This window comes from Elephas maximus, chromosome 21 (genome assembly GCF_024166365.1).
Source record: "Elephas maximus indicus isolate mEleMax1 chromosome 21, mEleMax1 primary haplotype, whole genome shotgun sequence".
NCBI classification, from domain to species: Eukaryota; Metazoa; Chordata; class Mammalia; order Proboscidea; family Elephantidae; genus Elephas; species Elephas maximus.
The window spans coordinates 51,409,962-51,431,591 of NC_064839.1; the positions used below are offsets into that span (position 1 = coordinate 51,409,962).

At 52.1% G+C, this 21,630-nt stretch overlaps 1 protein-coding gene across 5 annotated transcripts in view; it reads left to right on the forward strand.

Moving 5' to 3' along the window:
- The window catches only part of GSE1 (Gse1 coiled-coil protein), a 446,848-nt gene that overhangs the window by 399,863 nt on the left and 25,355 nt on the right, over positions 1-21,630 (forward strand). For 4 of the 5 annotated variants that reach the window (XM_049864410.1, XM_049864408.1, XM_049864409.1 and 1 more), the window contains one exon: positions 10,340-10,558. The exons of the other annotated variant lie outside the window; for it this stretch is intronic. In XM_049864410.1, the coding sequence (XP_049720367.1) occupies positions 10,340-10,558 (219 nt within the window). The remainder of the gene's footprint in view (positions 1-10,339; positions 10,559-21,630) is intronic. 5 annotated transcript variants of the gene reach the window in all.

The window sequence follows — 21,630 nt, forward strand, 5'->3', positions numbered from 1 at the left end:
CCATAGGGCCCTTCTGGCTGCCCATGCCTGCCAGTGTCCTGCCTTTTCCTGTGTCCCTGGGCCTCCTAGATTCACCTCACTGCTCTCCAGCCCTTAAGCTGCCCACCGCCACCCCCCCCCCCCCGGCTCCTCCAGTCACAGTGCTTAGGATAATCGCCATCAAATGTCACTGCCATCTGTTGCCTGCATTCCTGCCCTCCATGTACAGTGGGAACCTCTGGAGGCCCTCAGTTGTTCCTGGTGTTGACCCTCAGCTCCTGGGTCTGTCCTCCACCCCAGCGTGGCACCATGGCCAACACACCCTCCATCCCTTCACAGAACCCAGGGCTGTCCTTAAACCTACCAATATTTTCCCACCTGGACCACCCTCTCCTCCCCAGTGATACTCCCGCCCCCTAGCCCAGCTTCCTTCAGACCCCCAGACCCAGGGCCTAAGACCCCCAGGACTCCCCCACTGGTGCAGCCCTGCTCTGACCTTGGTTCTCCTTGGCTAATTTGCACTTACTCATAAGTCCACGTACACGTGTCTGTTCCAGAAGGCTCCACATACAAGTATCTGTTCCAGAAGGCTCCAGCTCCTTGTTCTCCAGAACTTGGATTCAGCAGGGGGTCCTGTTGAAAGCCCCCCCAACACCCCATCCCCATTTACTATCATGGCGGGGGGGGGCGTTGGGAAAAATCCCTACATGGTACAGCCCCCGCTTACCCCCATTTGCTGCAGGAGCAGCTCAGGCTGAACGTGGGGTCCCAGGTGGCTACCAGGCAACCCATAAGATTGGCTTGGAAATAGGGAACCTTGTGGGGCAGGTGGCACGCACTCAGGGTCTTTCTGGAGATGGGCTGTGCTCTTTTTGATTGGGGTTCTGCCGGGCAGCTTCTGGAGCACTTCAGCTCCTGCCTGGGGCCGTCTGCGGTGACATGATTGGTGTTGAATGGCAGAGCTGCTGGGTGAAGGCCCCTGCGGGTGCAAGGGTTCCCCCCTCCCTTCTTCTTGTTCTCTCGGCCTCTCACCTCTCTGGTTCAGGGTCATTATCCATGGCTTTCATCTAGGCCTTCATTTGCCCTTTCACTTTTAGAGGTGGTCTTGGCTCAACCTGACAGTGGCTCACAGCGTTAACCTTGGGGAGCAAGTACGGTTTGGGAGCAGTCTCCTTAGAAACTTACAACTTATGGGGAGGTGGCGTTTTTATCTTTAAAAAAAAAAAAAAATCAAGGCATGAGCAGGCCACCCGGGTGCATCTGGAACTCGAACCGCCTCCCTATGGCGGCCTTCCTGCCCCCAGCCTGCAGAAATATTGCTTCATGCACGTGAGCTCAGGACCTGCCGAAGGCAAATGTAATAATGAATTTATTATGAAGCCATGCGCCTCCTGGGTCACGTGACACCCATGCACCTCGTGGTCTGCAGTGGGTGATCCTGGTTCACTAGGGCTGCAGAGCAGTGCCCCTTTGGCGGGTGGGGGCCAGGGGGCCAGGCGGCCTTTATTTGTTCACAAACATTTCTTTCTGCAGTAATGAAAAATTACCAAAAGGGGTGATTAGAGAATCCAGGTCCAGATTGTACGCCCAAGGCCTGAAAGGGGTACCCCACTGGGCAGGGCCTCTAGGGGTATAATTATGCTCGGGGGTGCTGCCAGGGGCAGGGGCGGATTGGTGCTTGAACCGGGACCCAGCAGAAAATTCATCTCAGCTATTAGCTTGTAATTACAGAGCATGGAGAGAGCAGGCCTGAGGTCTGGAGCCGGGAAGAGCAGGGATGAAAGGAAGCCATAATTATGGGATCTGCAGGGGGCGGAGGGCGGCTGCAGTGTGCTGATTAATAATGCCCCTACCCAATGCCCTGCCCATCCCTGAGCAGAGGGAGATACCGTATTTAATGGAGTGTTAGAGCTTGGCTCTCGTTTTAAGCCCTGCTGCTGGGAGAATTCGGACAGTGGGCAAGCCCATTTGGGGTCTGTCCTGAAGAATCAAGAACAAGGTGGTTTTCTGGAAAATTCCAACCACTGCTTGTTCAACTCATCCTCTGCAATTGGGTTTTTCTTTCTTTCCTTTTTTTTTTTTTTTTTAAAGCTTTGTGCTGCTTCTGACCGTATTAGAAACCCAGACAGAAAAGGGAAAAAAAGTATTCATTAAAGAAATTGCACTTTGATGAAACAGGCAAGAGAGGCGTCAGGCCTAGCCCAGTGGTTTTGTGGCTGTGGGTGACTTCCGTGCTGCTCCACACCTTCCCTGCTCATCCGTGACAAAGGGGGTCGGGTTATTTTGTCACACTTGCATCCTGCCTCTGGCTTTGGCAGCCACATGGGGCCCAGGGAACAGCGCCCTGGGGCTTGGGAGAGATACTGGCCATGGTTTGAGGGTACCAGGTTTGTAGGGTGCCCGAGGCCCAGGGTCAGAGAGCTGTTGCATTATGCCCTCGAGTATCTAGATGTGGCTACCCTTTTTCCCCCGAGGGGGCACGAGGCAGTCACTGAGGGTGGCAAGGAGGAGCCTATCTAGGGAACATGAGCAGCCCTATGGAAATGAGGAGGTGAGGAGTCCTGGGGGGCGGCGACTTGTTTCCTGCTGAGTGGCGTGTGTTGGGAGGGCATGTTCCAGGCAGAGCTCCCTCAGGCCCCCCCTCCACCTGCCTGGCCACCCCGGGCCCCCCAGCCCTCATCCATCACGGCCTGAAGGCCTCAGAGCTTATTCCCAGCTGCTAGGATAATGAATTTACATGAGATGATAATGTAGACAAGGATTCAGTCAGTGGCCGGGAACAGGAGTTAATAAATACCTCTCTAATGAGGGCAGGAGAGCAGGGGCTCCCGAGGGCATGGGGCCACCTGGAGGCCCTCCCCCCCGCCCACCCTCTGGCTGGGGACCCACGGTGGCACCTGCCTTGGCCTTTGCCACTACAGAGCTCCTGTGTGGGGAGGCCTGCACCCACCTCCCTGGGGATGGCAGGGCGTTGTTCTGATGCCTGGCAGCCAGGGGGCCCAGAGGTGGCCTTGACATCCCTGAAGGGAGATGGCTCCAGGAGGTTGTGTCAGGTCCACTGCAGGCCCAGGGTGACCCTGTGCGAGCCCTATGGGTCGCGTTGAATGTGGCCTGTGTCCCTCCACCCATCTTTCAGAAGCTGGCCCCTCCGAGGGCTACGGTGGTCCTGCACTGCCTCCCCCTCAAGCACCCGCCCGCCCTTCGATGTACGCACGCTGAGGAGAAATCCTAATTTTAGACTCCACCTAATGAAGCTGCTTGTTTGAAATTCTATTTTAAGTGTCCTGACTTCAGCGGAGCAGCTTTCCCAGCTTGTGGATCTGGAGCCTGGGGCTGATACCACGATGGGGACGTGGGCTCAGGGGACTCCAGGGACTGGGGGGAGGGGAGCTCTTAAGCAGTGTCAGGAAGTGGTGCCAGGCTGTGTCTGAGGGGCAAAGGGAGGCCCAGCCCTGGGGGGACTAGTGTCTGGAGGCTAGCAGGAGCTTGACACAGGGAGGAGTGGCAGAGGGCAGCTCTGCCTATCAGCACCTTGGCCACCAGTGGGGAGGGAGAGGCCTGGGCTCCCAACACCCCACCTGTCACGCAGACAGGAAGGCCTTGATCTGGGGCTGGACAAGCCAACACGTGGGGTTAAGACAAAGGAGTCACCGTGTCCTTATCTATAGCCCAATTCACTGCAGAAAAATTAGAAAACAGAGAGGTAAAAGAATAAAGATAAGAGAGAAAACTGGTCCTCTTGCCACCCTGTGTGTCCCAGCCTGGCCTGGAATCACCCCAGGGCCTCAGGGTGCCAGGTGAGCTTGAGGCAGGCTGATGGGTCTGTGGCTGGCAGTCACAGCACATCCACCTGAGGCACCAGCTGGCCAGCCTGCCATGGAGGTCACTGGGCAGTGACTTGGCTCTGCCCCCCAGACCTCGGGACTGGCCACCATGAGGCGTGATGACAGGGCTGTACTTCCCCCTCCCACATCTCTTGGCAGCGTGCAGTGTAGCCTGCAGGGCAGGGCAGGGCAGGGCTGACCATCCCATTGGCACTAGGGTGCTGTCCGTCCTCCCCCAGCAGTTGTGGATCTGGGCCTGACCACCTTTACATAAAACGGACACAGGCCCTGGGTTCAAATAATCCCAGCCCCACTGGGGGGCGTCTGTCAGGCCTTGGACCATTTCATTTCTTTCTGGAGCGTGCCCTCTCCTGTCTGTGAAGTGGGCCCAATGACACCATGCACATAGGGTTGCTGGGGTTAAAAGAAAGGAGTATGGGGAGGAGGAAGGGCATGGTGATTCATCTCCAGTGGCCTCAGAGAGACACATTTTGGAGATGCTATGTTGAGAGTGAAGGTGTGGACTGTTACTTTGTAGACAGGAAAGGGGCCCTGGTAAGTAAAGCCGTATTGAATAGGAGGCCTCGAACTACCTGATCTCAGAACCTCCTGTACAGCTACAGTAGTCAAAACAGACATATCAACCGATGGAACAGAATCAAGAACCCAAATGTAAATCCATCCACCTGTAGTCACCTGAGCTTCAGCAAAGGCCCCAAATCCATTAAATGGGGAAAAGACGGTCTTTAACAGACACAGTGGCAAAACCTGATGTCCGCCTGTAAAAAAAAAAAAAGAAAGAAAAGCAGGACCCGTACTTTACCCCGTACACTAAAACTAATCCAAAATGTGTCAGAGGCCTTAATACAACACCAAAAACTATAAAGGTCATAGAAAAAAAAATAAGGTCAACAGTAGAGGCCCTGATACGACCGTTTCGGACAATGATAGGGTGTTTCCTTAAAAACCTAGACATAGACATACTGTATGATCTAGCAAACCCACTCCTAAGAATACATCATAGAGAAATAAGAGCCATCACACAAATAGTTGTGCACACCCATGTTTGTTGCAGCATCGTTCACAGTAGCAAAAAGATGGAAAAAACCTAAGTCCCCATCAGCAGATGAGTGGATAAACTACGGTGTGTACATACAGCGGGGTACTATGCAACGATAAAGAACAGTGGTGAATCTCTGAAACATCTCACTGCGGGAATGAACCTGGAGGGCATTATGTTGAGTGGAGTAAGTCGGTCACGAAAGGACACTTAACTATGTGAGACTACTATTATAGAAACCCATGAAAAGGTTTCCACGCAAAAAATCTTTGATGGTTACGAGGGAGAGGAGGGTTGGGGAGGGAAAAACACTAACTAGACCATAGGTAAGTGGTAACTTTGGTGAAGGGTAAGACAGTACGTAGTACTGATGAAGTCAGTACAGCTTGACTACGGCAAAATTGTAGAAGCTTCATAGACACATAGAGCTTCCCTGAAGGAAGGACCATGGTCTCAGGGAACATCTAGCTCAATTGGCATAACATAGTTTAGAAAGAAAATGTTCTACATCCTACTTTGGTGAGTAATGCCTGGGGTCTTAAAAGTTTATGAGGGGCCATCTAAGATACTCCACTGGTCCCACCCCGTCTGGAGCAAGGGACAATGAAGAAAACCAAAGACACAAGGGAAAGATAGTTCAAAGTACTAATGGGCCACAACTACCACAGCCCCCACTGGTTTAAGTCCAGCACAACTAGGTGGTACTATCACCACTGACTGCTTTAACAGGGATCACTATAGAGGGTTCCAGACAGAGCTGGAGAAAAATGTAGAAAACAATTCAAACTCATGAAAAAAGACCAGACTTACTGGTCTGATAGAGACTGGAGAAACCCCAGCACCCTTTTAACTCAGTACTGAAGTCATTCCTGAGGTTCACCCTTCCACCAAAGATTCGACAGGTCCATGAAACAAACAGTAAGAACACATAGCTCAACCACGTATGAGACTAAATGAGCACACCAGCCCAGGGGCAAGGATGAGAATGCAGGAGCTTGGGCTTTTGAAAGGGAGAGAGGTGACAGCGGAGGGAAGGTGATGATGACCAATAGAGCACGTGGTCACTCTATCACTTATCTAATGCCATGTAACAAATTGTCCCTAACTTTGTAGCTTAAAAACATTATTTCACAGCTTCTGTGGGTCAGGAGTTCATGAGTAGCTTAGCTGGGCTGTTCTGGCTTGGAGTTACTCATGAGGTTACAGTCAAGATGTTGGCCAGGGTTGTAGCCATCTGAAGGTTTGACTGGGGCTGGACTCTTGTTTCCAAGATGACTCCGTCACGGCTTTTGGGTGGAGGCCTCAGTTCTTAACACATGAGATTCTCCACAGGCTGCTTGAGCATTTTCATGATAGGGCAGCTAGTTGCTCTCAACACAAATGATCCAAGAGAGAGCAAGGAGGAAGCTGCTCTGCCTTTTATGACCTAGCCTCAGAAGTCACACCTCATCAATTCTGCCATATTCTATTCATTGGAAGCGAGTCATTGAGTCATTGCGTCTGGCGTGTGCTCAAGGGCTCCACCTGTTGAAGAGAGGAGTGTAAAGAATTTGTGACATTGTTTTTGTATGTGTGGCTGCATTTCTAAATGATTGCAAACCTGTTGCTGTTCAGTGCATACTGAATCACAGTGACCTTACAGGACACAGTGGAACTGCCCCATAGGGTTTCCAAGGAGCACCTGGTGGATTCAAACCGCCAGCCTTTTGGTTAGCACCTGTAGCTCTTAATCTCTATGCCACCAAGGTTTCTGTAAATGACTGCAGTTGCCTGTATTTAAAGTGTGTGTGTGTTTAAATCTTTTATCTGGGCATCATGAATAGGCCTTGGGCTGGATGGGTGGTCAGTAGTGTCATGAGTAGTGAGAGCACTTGATTTGGGCCCAGGAAAACTGCATTTGTTCAAGTTGTAGACTTGCTGTGTGAACTTGGGCCTCAGTTTCTTCATCCATGCTCACTGGCCTCCCAGCACTGACTAAGGAGATGGCTGGAAGGAGCTGGCGACACGGTGGGGACGGTTATGATGCTGTGGCCCCTTGCAGGCCTGTTTTCGGTGTATTGACCGCTGACAGACTGGTTTGTAAGGATCTCTGAGGTCTCCTTAAATTGTCCCCTGGGACGGTTTCTATTCCTCCGGTTGGGGGCCCCTGGGTCCTTCCAAATACCTCATCCTCCGGAAAGTCCTCATGGTGACTCTTTGGAGTACCTCATGACCTGGCTCCCTGTGGGAGGGGCTCCACCCTAAGGCACTTTGTATCTAGAGAACTGCCCCCCCAAAAGAAACTGTGGACACACAAGCAGGGGTGCTGATGGTACTTCCCTGATGAGTGGGACCAGCAGGGCCTCTCGCTCGCCCTGGTCAGCACCTGTGTGTAGAGTTGTGCCCTGGGGGTCCCCTGTGTAGCTCTGGTCTCCCCTCAGTCCTGGGACATCCTAGGTGTCAATCTTCACCTGCCGCCACTGGCTTCTAAGGGACGTGGAGCCAGCTTGGTGCCTGAGATGTTCGTGCCAAGCTGGGCTGCTGCCGGCTCCCGGCCTGTGGGGGGTGGAGAGTGGGAATGGGATAGCAGAGTGGGGTGCCCACCCAAAGCAGCACACAGGCTTTGATGACAGGTCTGGTCCCTCTGAGCCAGGTGGGCAGCACAAATCTGGCACTGTCCTGTGTGAGCTTGACCCGGCTCCCTCCCCCGTCCCAAACGGGGTTCTGCCCTGGGCTGTATAATAACACAGTTAATTCTGGTCTTCCGAAAGACCACAAGGAGGACAAGCAGGGGTCAACCTCCTGGATCAATGCTGCCACAGACCCTTTTTTTTTTTTTTAATTTTCATTGTGTTTTAAGTGAAAGTTTACAAATAAGTCAGTCTCTCATACAAAAATTTACATACACCTTGCTATATACCCCTAGTTGCTCTCCCCCAATGAGACAGCACGCTCCTCTCCACCCTGTATTTCCGTGTCCATTCAGCCAGCTTCTATCCCCCTCTGCCTTCTCATTTCCCGTCTAGACAGGAGCTGCCTACATAGTATATGTGTCTACTCAATCCAAGAAACTCACTCCTCACCAGTATCATTTTCTATCTTATATTCCAGTCCAATCTCCGTCTGAAGGGTTGGCTTTGCGAATGGTTCTTGTCTTGGGCTAACAGAAGGACTGGGGGCCATGACAACCGGGGTCCTTCTAGTCTCAGTCGGACCATTAAGTCTGGTCTTTTTACGAGAATTTGAAGCCTGTATCCCACTGCTCTTCCGCTCCTTCAGGGGTTCTCTGTTGCACTCCCTGTCAGGGCGGTCATCAGTCGTGGCCGGGCACCATCTAGTTCTTCTGGTCTCAGGCTGATGTAGCCTCTGGTTTATGTGGCCCTTTCTGTCTCTTGATGCTCATAATTACCATGTGTCTTTGGTGTTCTTCATTTTCCTTTGCTCCAGGTGGTTTGAGACCAATTGATGCCTCTTAGATGACTGCTTGCTAGCGTTTAAGACCCCGGATGCCACTCTCCACAGTGGCAGGCAGAATGTTTTCTTAATAGATTTTATTAAGCCAGTTGTTATGCTGGCCTTCAAAGCATTCAGTTTATTCAGGAAACTTTTTTGCTTTTGGTTTAGTCCAGTTGTGCTGACCTGTCTTGTATTGTGTGTTGTCAGACCCACTTCTTGGTGAAGCCGGGCCTGGCGGCTGCCATATAACCTCACCAGCTAGCAGGCCAACTTGCTTGCAGTGGGTGCTGGGCTCTGAGATCCTTTGCTGCCGAGGTGCAGACCCTCACAGAGAAGATGTTGTTCCCTGGGGCTCACGCTGCCCCCATGTTTTCCTTAATCCCCAGCGGTCCCTGAGTGGCCTGGCGGTTTTACCTAGCCCTCGCCCTCAGGTGCCCCCAGGTGTCCCCCGCCCCATCTTTCTGGTGGGCAGTGGGGTTTGGGGCTCACGTCCAGGTTTCGGGAGGCCTGGCCCTGTCCAATCACCTACGGACATCTCTGCCCACCTGGCCACATCAGAGCCTCCTGGCCCCTGGGGTGACGTGGAAACAGGTTCCAGTTACACGTTGGTAAGTTTGACACGACCCCCTGCGGGGGAAGGTGCTCAGTGGGCAGGGAAGTGCCCCTCACTCACTTCTGCCTCATGGAGTGGGCCCCAGCCTGGCAGAGGAACCTGGGGTCCCCTCCTGGCTGCCCAGCCTTGCCAAGCTCAAGCCCTGCCCCCACAGTGTTCCAAGCTGCACCCAGCTGTACCCCTCCAGGTGATCCCCTGGTGCCCACCCTCTCAAGTCTTCCGTGTTTAGAAGTTAATTTGCTTGTCCTGTAAGGACCAGCTGCCCCCACCAGGGGCGAGTGGCCTTGATTTACTTCCCCTCGAGTGTCCCCAACAGGGAGCAGGACCTGTTAGGTGGCCTCCCAGAGGGCGGGAATGTTAACGGAAAACTTATTTATGGCAGCGCTCACCCGCCCCTGAAATGCAGCTGAGCTGTCATTGATCCACTGGAAGGGGGAAGGCTGCTTCGTTGACGCTTAGACAGGGAATTGAACGCCCAGTGCGGGGGCACTGTCGCAACTGATGTCATTGCTGGCTGGACACAAACCTCCCGGTGCCGCAGGTGTGACCTCGGCCAAGTGGGAGGGCAGATTCCTGGCCACGGGGTCACTCTGATTTCCAGATACTTAGCCTCTCCTGCCAGGCCTGGCTGGTGGGAGCCCACGGCAGTGCTGTGGGCCGCTGGTTTCTCCCTCATTTCCTCCCCTCCCACCATCGACAGGCCCATTTCTCTGGGGCCAAGACACACTGCACCCCTCCCCTCTGGATCCCTGGGTAGCTTTGGGATTCCAGGGCATGCTGCAGGAGCAGGCTAAGGCCCTGGGACCAGCCTGTCTGGGTCCAAATCCTGGCTCTCCCACTGACCTCCCGTGTGGACTTGGCAGTGTGTGCGCCTCAGTCTCCTTTTCTGTAAAATGGGTGCAACCACTTGGGTGCTGTGATTGGCACCTGGCAGAGTAAGCTCAGGGAATGTGAGCCCTGCCTGGGTTCTCCGTCTTGTCACAGTGAGGCCCTCCCTCCCCGTGGCATGCTTCTCTCTGCTCTGAGGATGGCAGCTCTCTGCGCTATGCCCTGTACTTCGGTCTCCCTCGCATCCTTCCATGGCAGCGAGGACAGTCTAGGGGGTGTTGTGGGGTCTTTTGTGGCCTGCTGACCTGGGGCTGCCCTGGAGGGGTCGTAGGGTTGTGTTTGGTCGAGCCATGTGGTGTCCAGAATCCTTGGGGTCTGGAGCACGTTGGCTTCTTAATGACAGGTGGTGGAAGGGTCACCATGTGGGGTGTAGGGTCCGCTTGGATCCAGCATGCTGACCCGGCTTCTCTGCAGCACTGACCTTGTTCTGCCTCCCGCCTGTCATCTCCCCGCATGCCGCCCTCCGGGCCCCCGCGGCCCTCTGCTCTGGTGCTGGCTCTCTGCTCTCTGGGTGACCTGGTTCTTCTTTTCCTGTTTCAGGCATGAGCCATGAGCCCAAGTCCCCTTCACTAGGAATGCTTTCCACCGCGACCAGGACCACGGCCACCGTCAGCCCCCTCACCCCCTCACCGCTCAATGGTGCCCTGGTGCCCGGCGGCAGCCCTGCCACCAGCAGCGCGCTATCCGTCCAGGCTGCGCCGTCCTCCAGCTTTGCCGCTGCGCTGCGCAAGCTCGCCAAACAGGCGGAGGAGCCCAGAGGTAAGAGGAGCCCCATGCTGGGCGCCCGGGAGGAGCAGGCGGAGGCCGCTGGACAGCTGTTTGCCTAGGGCCAGACCCTTGATGGCGCTCGGTGTCAGCCGGAGCAGCCCCTCCCACATGCACACTTGCTTGTGCCAACTTCTTGCCTTCTCTCCTGCCAGGGCCTGGACTGGGTGGTGCTGGCTGGACCGCCGAGCCTACCCCAGCCAAGCCCCTGCCCCCTCTGCTTTGCTTCTGTGCCTCTCTCTGCCCTCTTGTCTGTTCTTCCTCAGCTCCCACAGTCGCCGTCAAGGTCCAGCAGCGGAGCTGTGTACCCGTTGGCCCCTGACTGTGAATCAGGAGGAGGGGGTATACTGGGTGCAGGTCCCCAACAAGCTCCAGGGCTGGATGGCCTCTCAGACATGGCCGGAGATCACAGTGTTGCTGGGAACTTGCTTGGCCCCCAAGCTGGGGTATCTGGGATTGAAAAAGGGACAGGGACAAAGTATCCTAGGGTCTGGAGCCCTGGCTGCTGTATCATCTGGGCAGTGAGCTTGTGTGTGATACTGGGCAAATGGCCATCCTCTTTGGGCTTTGGTCATGCCCTCCTTCGGGGTATAAGAAGGTTCTCATAGCTCTCTTTTGGCTCTGGCTCGGGCCCTTTTCCGGACCCAGAATGACCATCCTGCTGCCGGGTATCGGTACTGGTGAGGGGTGCTGGTGGACAAGTGCGGGGGCAGTTTGGTTGAAGTCGCTGGGAGACTCAGGACCCTATGGAATCTGGGTGCAGGCCTTTCAGAACCCTGGTCTCTGCTGGGAATCCTAGCCATGGCTGGAGCCGGGGCATGGCTTCTGAGGCAGAGGAAGCTGGTATCCCAGGTGTCTGCCTCTTCCTAAAGGCCTGAGCTTGGGCTCCGTGGCCCCTAGGGCACCCAAGGATGTGGTGTCTGGGATGGCGTCTGTGTTATGTGGTCAGGGGCCCTGGTTCATTGGCGGATGTTTGCCCAGATGAGGGTGGGTAGGATGGCCTTATTTGACTCTCACCTGGGTCTCTTCTGCTGCTGGTTCTGTTTGAGTGGGGTGTAAAGGGTGGAGCACAGTGGCCCAGGAAGTGACAGTGGGGCTGCATTCTGCACTGTGGGACCCCCTCTCACTGCCCGTTCCTGCCTGCCACCAGTTACCCTGTCCACTGGGCAGGGGCACTCTGCAGCCACAGTGAGTCCTCATGTCTCTGCTTACCCTCCTCACTCTCACGTCCCTGAGCAGGGGTGGCCCTGAGGAGCTGGGGTTGCACAAGGCCGCACTGCAGCCCGAGGCCCCTGCCTGCCTGCCCCGCCGCCCTGGCTTGGAGAACACGCCTCAGGCAGGAAGTGAGCCCCTGGCTCTGCAGCCAAGGAGCCTGAGAAGGGGGTTTTCTGCAAGGCTGCAAGGAGGAAGAGATGAGAATCTCCCTGGGGCAGGGTCTCCCAGCACCCAGGGCTGGCACGAGCTCTCGAAACAGCTATTAACATTGCAAGGACACTGCCCCTGGCTCGGCCAACTCGCCCTGTGCACGTTGCGACCACACTGGCAGCTGTGTCCACTCCTGAGCCTCCGGGCAACACCACACAGTGTCTGCGGAGTGCTGGCAGTCTTCCCAGGGGCATGCGGGCCACAGCCCCAGAGCAAGCCTGCTTCACTGTCCTTTGTCCTCTCCGCGGAGCCTGCAAGAACAAGGTGTGCTGCCCTGCGTGATGGCAGGGGATCCAGCAGGTGGCTGCGGGGCCTTGCTCAGTTCGTGGCTGGCCCGGGGCGTCCACGTGACTCCACTGGAGAGGGAGACCGGCCTTTGCGGCAGAGGGGTGTGGGGGTGGAGAGCGGGTCCCAGCAGCTGAGTGACCTGAGAGTGTCCCCATTGTGCAGATGAGAAGGCCAAGGTTCACGGAGTACGCCATCTGTGGGCACCTAACATGGAAGCTTGTGCTCAGCCCTACCCAGAATGACTTAAGAGAAACTCAGCCTTTCTGAGCAGTTTGAGCCCAGCTGCTCAGCCCCACTCAGCTTTGGCATGGGGAAATGGGAGGGACACCCAGGGTTGCACCTTCTCGACCATCCTCACAGCCGGACCTCATGCTGATGCCCATTTGCTCACAGAGTCACCCTGGCTCTGCCACTGTGTTGCCTTCATCTGTGGAGTGGGCTGACAGTCCTGAGTAGCCCCATTGCACAGGTGAGGAGACTGAGGCTCGGAAAGGTCACGTCACTATGCTGAGGTCACACAGCCAGGGGGATGTGGCTCCCGTGTGACCTTTCCCAGTGGATTTGGAGAGCTGGAGTTAGGACCGTGTCCCAAATGGAAGGCCCCTCCCAGTGGTGCGGGGAGCCAGGTCTGAGAGCCCACAAGGGACAGAGCTGGCAGCCGCGCCTCCCCCGGGAAGTTTCCGGAGTCTGGGGGTGCAGGGCACGTGGGGGTATCTTGCGGGCCTCAGCTCTCCTGCCCAAACTCCCCACCTGGAACCAGGAGAGCAGTAAGGGGTGGCCTTCAGAGGACTTGGCAGGGGCGGGGGAGGCTTGTTGTGTGTCATCAAGTTGATTCCAGCCCACAGTGATCCGTGTGACAGAGTAGAACTAACTGCCCCATAGGGTTTCCCCAGCTGTAATCTTCACGGAACCAGATCGCTAGGTCTTTTCTCCCCGGGAGTGGCTGGTGGGTTTGAACCACTAACCTTTCAGTTAGCAGCCGAGTGCTTAACTGTTGGTGCCACCCAGTGCTTCTTGGCAGGGTGGATAGAGTTTTTAATTTTTAATTCTTTTGTTGTTACTGAGGTAGAAATCACATACCACAAAATTCATTACAATGTACAGTTCAGTGTTTTTTAGTGTATTCAGAGAGTTGTGCGATCATCATTGCTAATTTGGGAGCGTTTCATTGCCCTATCTCTGAAAAGAAGCCCCGCTGTCACCTTAGCATCACTTTCTCTCTGTTGATTTGTCTATTCTGGACATTTCTTATAAACGGAGTCCTATAATGTGGCTTCTTGAACCTGGCTTCTCTCACTGGGTGTGACGTTTTCAAGGTTTGTCCACGTTGTAGCGTGTGTCAGGACAACGCCGTTTTTCATGGCTGAGTGATAGGGTGGCAACCCTGATCCTCCTCCTGTGCTCCCTCCTGGACCCAGCCAGGGCCTCTCCCTCCTTCCCCACGACCAGCCACTTACTGAGTGCCTGCTGTGTACCGAGCTCTTGTGTTCACACTCCATTTCTCAGCACACCCCTTGGCCCTGTTTTGACATCCACTTTACTCCAAGCTCACCCAGGTCCTGGGTCAGAAGAGTGAGAGAGGAGATTCAAACCTGAGTTAAACTCCAAACGCAGATCTTAAAAACACTGCAGCACCCCGCTGTCCCTGCCAGAGCACACCTCCTAAGCAGGAGCTACTAGTCTTGACTGACCCTACATTGGTCCCAGGTGTGACCCTTGCCTGGCCTTCTGGGCTACCTGGGGTTTCCCAACCTTAGTCACAGGCCATGTGGCTCCCCCCGGCCCCGCCTTGAGCCAAGACATCACTTGGCAGTGCCCCTGGCAGGCGTCATCAGCTACCTTGGCAGGTGGAGCTGCTCCCCTGTTACCCACACTCCTGTACACCCAGGAAAACAGGAAGGAGAGACCCCACATGCACAGCACCTGCTATGCACGGGCTCCTTAGTGTCTGGGGACAAGGTTCCTTAACAGCAGGAGGTTCTGAGTCCACCCCCGTATTGGAGCGGGTAGGATGGCGGTGATGGGTGGATAATCCACACCTCTGGAAAGCTGCCATTATAACTCCCACTGCCTTTTCCTGTGTCGGCCATCTTCACGTCCTTCTTTGTCAGTATGCCTGGTGCCATAGGCATACCTTTGCACCCCTGCCACGCCCTGCGCTGCTTCTGAAAGACCCTTCTCATCTCGAACCACCATACCAAGTGCTTCCACTGCTGCTCAGGCTACTCTGTCCTCTGCTTCGAGTCTCAAGGGGACACAGTTGAAGATGCAGTCCAGTTGAGCCATGTGCCAGCTGCTCTGCCCGAGGAAGGAGGGAGGAAAAGGGAGAAGTCCACCCCCTCTGTAGGGCTCCTTGTCATGTACCATGTCTGACCCGCAAATTCCAGTGTGCTTCATTGGAATTTCATTTTTCCTGCAGCTCCGAGGAGTGTTCTCAGCACAGACAAGCTGCCTGCCAGGTCACCGAGCTGGGTGGTGGGGCTGGGTGGCCATCCTGGGACAGGGGCTCAGGCACCCCGGCTGCTGCTAGGACTTGGGACTCCCATAGTGAGGCCCCTGGGCCTGACGTGAACCCAGACCAAGGCTAACAGACAGAGTGCACAGAAATGGCTGACTCAGATGCAAGCCGTGATGCTTTTCCTCCCTGCCATGGGACCGGGGCATGTGGGCTGACCTTTCTGAGCTTCCAGTGTGCTCAGGATCCAAAACACCCAGGATGGGATACAAATATTTGCCTCCCACGGGCTTCAGGATTTGGTGAGAGCATCCTTGAGCCAGGCTGATGTGCCCAGTATGTGGGGTGTCACCACTAACACGGCACCCCCTCCTTTTTTTCTTCTAAATTTTATTGTTGAAAATATACAGAGCAAGACAAACACCAATTCAACAGTTTCTACACCCATTTGGTGATACTGATTCCATTCTTTGAGTTGTGCAACCACTCACCCTCCTTCTGAGTTGTTCCTCCCTCATTAACATAAACCCACTGCCGCCTAAGGCTCCTATCTAATCTTTCGAGTTGGTGTTTTCAGTTTTCATTCCATATAGATAGTTCTTAAAAGAGCAAATGCAGACATTTCTTACTAGCTAGTTTTAAGATGACTTCAGGGAATCTTTTTGGTTTAAGGTTTAAAGATTATCTCAGGCCAATAGTTTCAGGGGTTCGTCCACCCTCCATGACTCTAGAAGGTCTGGAGTCCATGAGGATTTGAAATTCTGTTCTGCATTTTCCCCTTTTGATCAGGATTCTTCTTTGTAATCTTTGCTCAAAATGTTCAGTAATGGTAGCTGGGCACCATCCAGTTCTTCTGGTCTCCTGGCAAAGGAGGCAATTAGCTTCACATTCCATGTCCTCTTCCTATTCCTGGCTCTCCTTCCTATGTTGCTCCAGATGAATACATAGAGACCAATTGCTGTGCCTTGGACAGCCACTTGCAAGCTTTTAAGACCCCAGGCACTATGCAGTGAACTAGGAGATAGAGCAGAAGCACTAAACACGTTACTAGGCCAGTTAACTGGAAATTAACCATTTCAGGAGATAGCATATGATTAAGAGCCAACAGTACGGAAGGAAAAGTCCAAGATGCATTGAAGGCACTGGCAAGCCAACCGGCTGAAGAGATTGGTGTATGTGCACATTCCAAAGAAAAGTGATCCAGCAGAATTATGGAAATTATGGAACAATATCATTAATATCACATGCAAGTAAAATTTTGCTGAACATCATTGAAAAGTGGTTGTAACAGTACATCGACAGAGAACTGCCAGAAATTCAAGCTGGATTCGCAGGAGGATGTGGAACCAGGGGTATCATTGCTGATATCAGATGGATCCTGGCTAAAAGCGGAATACCAGAAAGATGTTTACCTGTGTTTTATTGACTTTGCAAAGGCATTTGACTGTGTGGATCGTAATAAATTGTGGATAACGTTGCAAAGAATGGAAATTCCAGAACATTTAATTGTGCTCATGCCGACCAAGAGGCAGTCATTTGAACAGAGGAGGGGGATACTGCATGGTTTAAAATCAAAAAAGGTGTGCATCAGGGTTGTATCCTTTCACCATACTTAGTCTGTATGCTGAGCAAATGATCCGAGAAGCTGGATTATATATGAAGGAGAAGGGGGGTATCAGGATTGGAGGGAAGACTCATTAACAACCTGCAATGTCCAGATGACACAACCTTGCTTGCTGAAAGCAAAGAGGACTAGAAGCATTTACTGATGAAGGTCAAAGACTTCAGCCTTCAGTATGGATTATACCCTCAACATAAAGAAAACAAAAGTCCTCACAACCAGACCAAGATAAGCCACGTGATGATAAACAGAAAAAAGATTGAAGTTATCAAGGACTTCATTTTACTTGAGTCCACAATCAATGCCCATGGAAGGAGCAGTGAGGAAATCAAACGACATATTGCATTGGGCAAATCTGCAAAAGACCTCTTTAAAGTATTAAAAAGCAAAGATGTCACTTTGAGGACTAAGGTGCACCTAACTCAAGCCGTGGCATTTTCACTTGCCTCATATTCATGCAAAAGCTGGACAATGAATAAGGAAGACCAAAGAAGAATTGATGCCTTTGAATTATGGTGTTGGTGAAGAATATTGAATATACCATGGACTGCCCAGAAGAATGAACAAGTCTGTCTTGGAAGAAATACAGCCAGAATGCTCCTCGGAAGCAAATATGGTTCAACTTCATCTCACATACTTTGGACATGTTATCAGGAGAGACCATTTCCTGGAGAAAGGACATCATGCTTGGTAAAGTAAAAGGTCAGCAAAAAAGAGGAAGACCCTTGACGAGGTGGGTTGAGGATGGCACAGGATCGGGCAGTGTTTCTTTTTGCTATACATAGGGTCTCTGAGTCAGAGCTGACTCGACAGCACCTAACAACAGCAACTAGGATGTTCCATGAAGTTATGATCCTAAACCTGTAAAACTAAGGAAACAAATCCCATGACCATGAGATGTTTGGCGGTACATACATAAGCAGCTTCAGCAGCTACTTTTTTTTTTTTTTTTTTTTGTAAATATATCTTAAGTGGTTAAGGTTGCTTGTCACCTTGGCTAAGTCATGATTTTCAGTGGTTTGTCAGTTATGTAATGATGTAGTCATCCTGCATGATGTGGTCTGATGTGATAAGCCAATTAGTTCTGAGGGCCCTTCCTTGAGGGTGTGGGCTGCATCCAATATATTTATGGACATTCGGACAAAGTTCGCTTGCTTACTCTGGATCCTGCGTCCAGCTTGTAATCATCTGACCTCCAGTTCCTGGAGCTTGAGCCAGCTGCCTGCCATACTGCCTCCCGATCTTGGGATTCGTCAGCCCCGACAGCCTGTGAGTCAGGAGTCTGCTGTCTTAGCTGCCAACCTTGGATGAGTTAGCCTCCTCAGTCTGTGAGCCAGTGGCCTCCTTTCTGGTCTGCCTCCAGCTGGAAGCGTGACCCACGGACTTAGGACTTACCAGCCTCTACAATTGCATAAGCCATTGCCTTGAAATACATCTCTCTCTCTCTCTCTCTCTTTCCTCTCTCTCCCCTCTCCCCTCTCTCTCTGTGTATATAGATGCTTCGCTGGTTTTGCTTCTCTAGAGAACTCAGCCTAAGATAAATACTTGTCATACAACTTTTGCCAATTCAACTTTTTAAAAGTGTACAACTTACTGACAGCAGTTACAGTAATTGGCTGTGCAACCTTGTCCTTGATGTGATTTTTCCATCACTGTTAACCCCTTTTTCCCCATTCCGCCAACCCCTAGTAGCCACTAATAGACTGGTCACAGTACCATTTGCCTTTTCTCATCTTTTTATATAAGTGAGGTCATGTAAGACTGACATGGGGGTGGGGTCTGACCTCCTCTAACTTCACAAGGGGAAAGGCGAATCAAGATCAACAGCCCAAGGCTGATTTCTGTGAGGCAGAGGTCAGGTAAGCCTCCTCTCTCCACCATCTTTACCAGTTCCGACACCAACTGTCCCTTCCATAGCACGCCACTTCTTTGCTGGGTTCAGTAACTCCCTACAATCACCACACAGAACTCACAGACCATACTCAAGACTATGGGGTTTGTCAGGGAAGCAACAGGTTACAATTCAGGTTCAGAAATGCTCAGGACACGGTTCTTCCATCAGGACAGCCTCTTCTCAGCTGTGCCCTCAGGCATGCCTCTCTTTGGCCCTCGGCCTCTGTCCTGCTCAGGCAAGTGTTATGAAGTTCATTTAGCTCTGCCGATAAGTGCCCTAAGGGACTCCGCTCTGCCAGTAAGCCTTGGCCTAAAGGTGCTCAGCTCTAGCTCCGCGGGTAACCTGGAGGCACCACAAGTCGGACATTATTTGTGCTTTCGTGATTGGCTTATTTCACTCAGCATAATGTCTTCAAGCTCCACCACACGGTAGCTAGTGTCAAAACTTCATTTGTCCTACTGGCTGAGTAGTATTCCATTGTATGTGTGTACCACATTTTGTTTATCCATTCATTTTTTGGTGGATACTTAGGTTGTTTTCACCTTTTGGCTATTGTGAATAGTGCTGCAATGGACATTGGTTTACAAGTCTCCTTTTAAGTCTCTGCTTTCAAGTCTGTTGGATATATGCCTAGGAGTGGAATTTCCAGTCATATGGTTGTTTGTTTGTTTTGTTTTTTTTTTTTTTTGCCACACTGTTTTCCACATCAGTTGTACTGTTTGGTATTGCCACCAGTAATGCGTAAGTGTGCCAATTTCCTCACATGCTCGCCAACATTTGTTGTTCTGTCTTCGTTTTTGTTTTTTTTCTCTTAGCCATCCTAGTGGGTGTGGAATGGTATCTCATTGTAGTTTTGATTTGCATCTCTCTGATGGCTAATGACTCTGAGCATCTTTTCATGTGTTTGGTGGCCATTTGAATGTCCTCTTTGGTGAAAAGTCTGTTTGAGTCCTTTACCCATTTTATGATTGGGTTATTTGTCTTTGTTGTCGTCAAAGTTTTATGTATATTTGGATTAGGGTATTGTCGGATATATGACTTGCAAGTTTATTAGGTTCTTGTCGGAGATACGGTTTCCAAAGAGTAGCTTGTCTTTTCACTTTTTTTGTAAAAGTCTTTTGATGAACAGAAGTTTTTCATTTTAATGAGGTCCTATGTGTTTATTTTGTCTTTTGCTGTTTGTACCTTTGTTATAATATTAGGTAATCCATTGTTAAAAACCAGGCCTAACAGCGCTGCACCAGTTTTTTCTTCTAAGAATTCTACGGTTTTAGTTTGCACGTTTGGGTCCTTAATCCATTTTGAATTTGTTTTTGTCTGTGGTGTGAGGCATGGAACCTGTTTCATTTTTCTGTCTGTGGAAATCCAGTTTTCCCAGCACTGCTTATAGAAGAGACTTTTCTTTCACCATTGAATGGACTCGGCACCTCCTTATCCACCCACACCTGCTCCTGTTGCACCCCTTATTGTTGGTGGTGGTAGCAGCAGTTGAGTCGGGGCCAACTCATGCACCATGGAACCAAACGCTGCCTCATCCTGCACCATCCCCATGATCGGTTGTGGATTGGAACGTTGGGACCCATGGGGTTTTCACTGCCTGATTTTTGGAAGTAGATTGCCAGGCCTTTCTTGGTAGTTCATCTTAGTCTGGAAGCTCCGCTGAAAACTGTTCAGCATCACAGCAACACACAAGCCTCCAGTGACTAACAGGTGGTAGCTGTGCCTGACGTGGATTGTCTGGGAATCAAACCTGGGTCTCCTGGGTGGGAGGCAAGAATTCTACCACCGCTGCCTCATCTAAGGGCATCTAGTTGGTACTTAACTGTGTGCTTGGCTGCTCGAATACTTATCTGGCAGGAAAGCCTCCTGGGGCCCAGTTATCCAGAGTCCCCGCCAAGTTGGGCCCCTCTGTGGTCTTGAGGTTTCATTTTGTGCCTGGCCTCCACTCCTTTCCCATGAATTTGGGGTCTCAGCTGTTAATTATGTGCCTACTGGCCTCCGGCACTCATCTGTGAGGTGGACATCGGGTGACACGGCTGCGCTCTGTTCCTGTCATCTCTGATCCCGATTAGTTTCATTGACTAACTCTTTGCTGAATACCGCCAGTTAATTACAGTGATCACAGGCCTTCCCCTGCGCCCCCCGGTGAGAAGGGAGGCTCGGGGGCCCCGCTAATTAGAGGGTTCGTTGTTGAGGTATTGATTGCCACCGCTCTTGAGGGTGAGTAATGGCCTCCCACGTCCGAAGGGATTAGGCCGCTAATTGCCAACAGCCTCCCATGACACGATACACTCGGCAAGGGTCAGCCAGCTGCCCACTGCCCTTTGCTCTCCCCCTGACCCACCAGTACTTAGAAAGGAAGCCTATTCAGAGACGATGCAGGTATGTCTTAAGATATAGGAGCTAATAACTGGGGGATGGTTCCAAGGGACAGAAGGGTGGTCGAGAGGCATTGGGGATTGTGGGGAGAGGGGCTCTGGGGCCTGGCCACTCTGTAACGTGGGGTAAGGATAGGCCACCAGGGGCCTAGCATACCATAGGTTTGACACAGCTATTCTCATCCCCCTTGTCCATCTGCCCTGGCTCCCTAGGAGGTCTCAGAGCCCCTCAGACCTTTGGCCCCAAAGCTCCTCTGGCAGCGGGAGACATGGGGTGTCGGCCCCTGGCAGTGTCTGCCTTGCTGGGGTGGTGGCACTCTGTGTTTGTTTCATTGGTCTCCACCCTCCCTCCCCTGCCCAGAGCTATGCTAAGCCAGGTGCATTGGTGCCCCCAGAAGATGTATGCCCAAGGCCATAGGTAAACAACCCGCAAAAGCAATATACATAGCAGCGTTGTCCTAGTCACCAAGAGGCAGAAATGGCCCACATTTCCCTCCATGGGCGAACAGGTACACATGATGTGTCCGTCCACATGATGGAATGTTATACAACCACAAAAAGGGGTGGAGTTCTGATACATGCTTCCACAGGGGTGGACCTCAAGAATATCATGCTGAGGGAAAGAAGGTCGACATGAGATCACATATTGGAGGATTCTATTTATACGAAATATCCAGGGTAGGCAAATTCATAGAGATAAAGTCAGTTTGTGGCTGCTGGAGAATTGGGGAGTGACAGCTAATGGGTCTGGGGCTTCCTTCTGGGGTGATACAGATGGTCTAGGATTAAGTAGTGGTGATTACACAACATTGTGAATGTGTGAAAGTCACTCAGTTGTTGACTGTAAGCGGGTGAATTATATGGTATGGGAAGTATCAATAAAGCTGTTAAAAAAAATGCAGTAGTAGAGATCCCATGGAAATGCCTTTTTTAAAGGGAAGGATGCTGTCTGTCCCTAATATTTCTCAAAAGTTTTAAGTGGATTGTGTGTCGAAATCCAGAAAC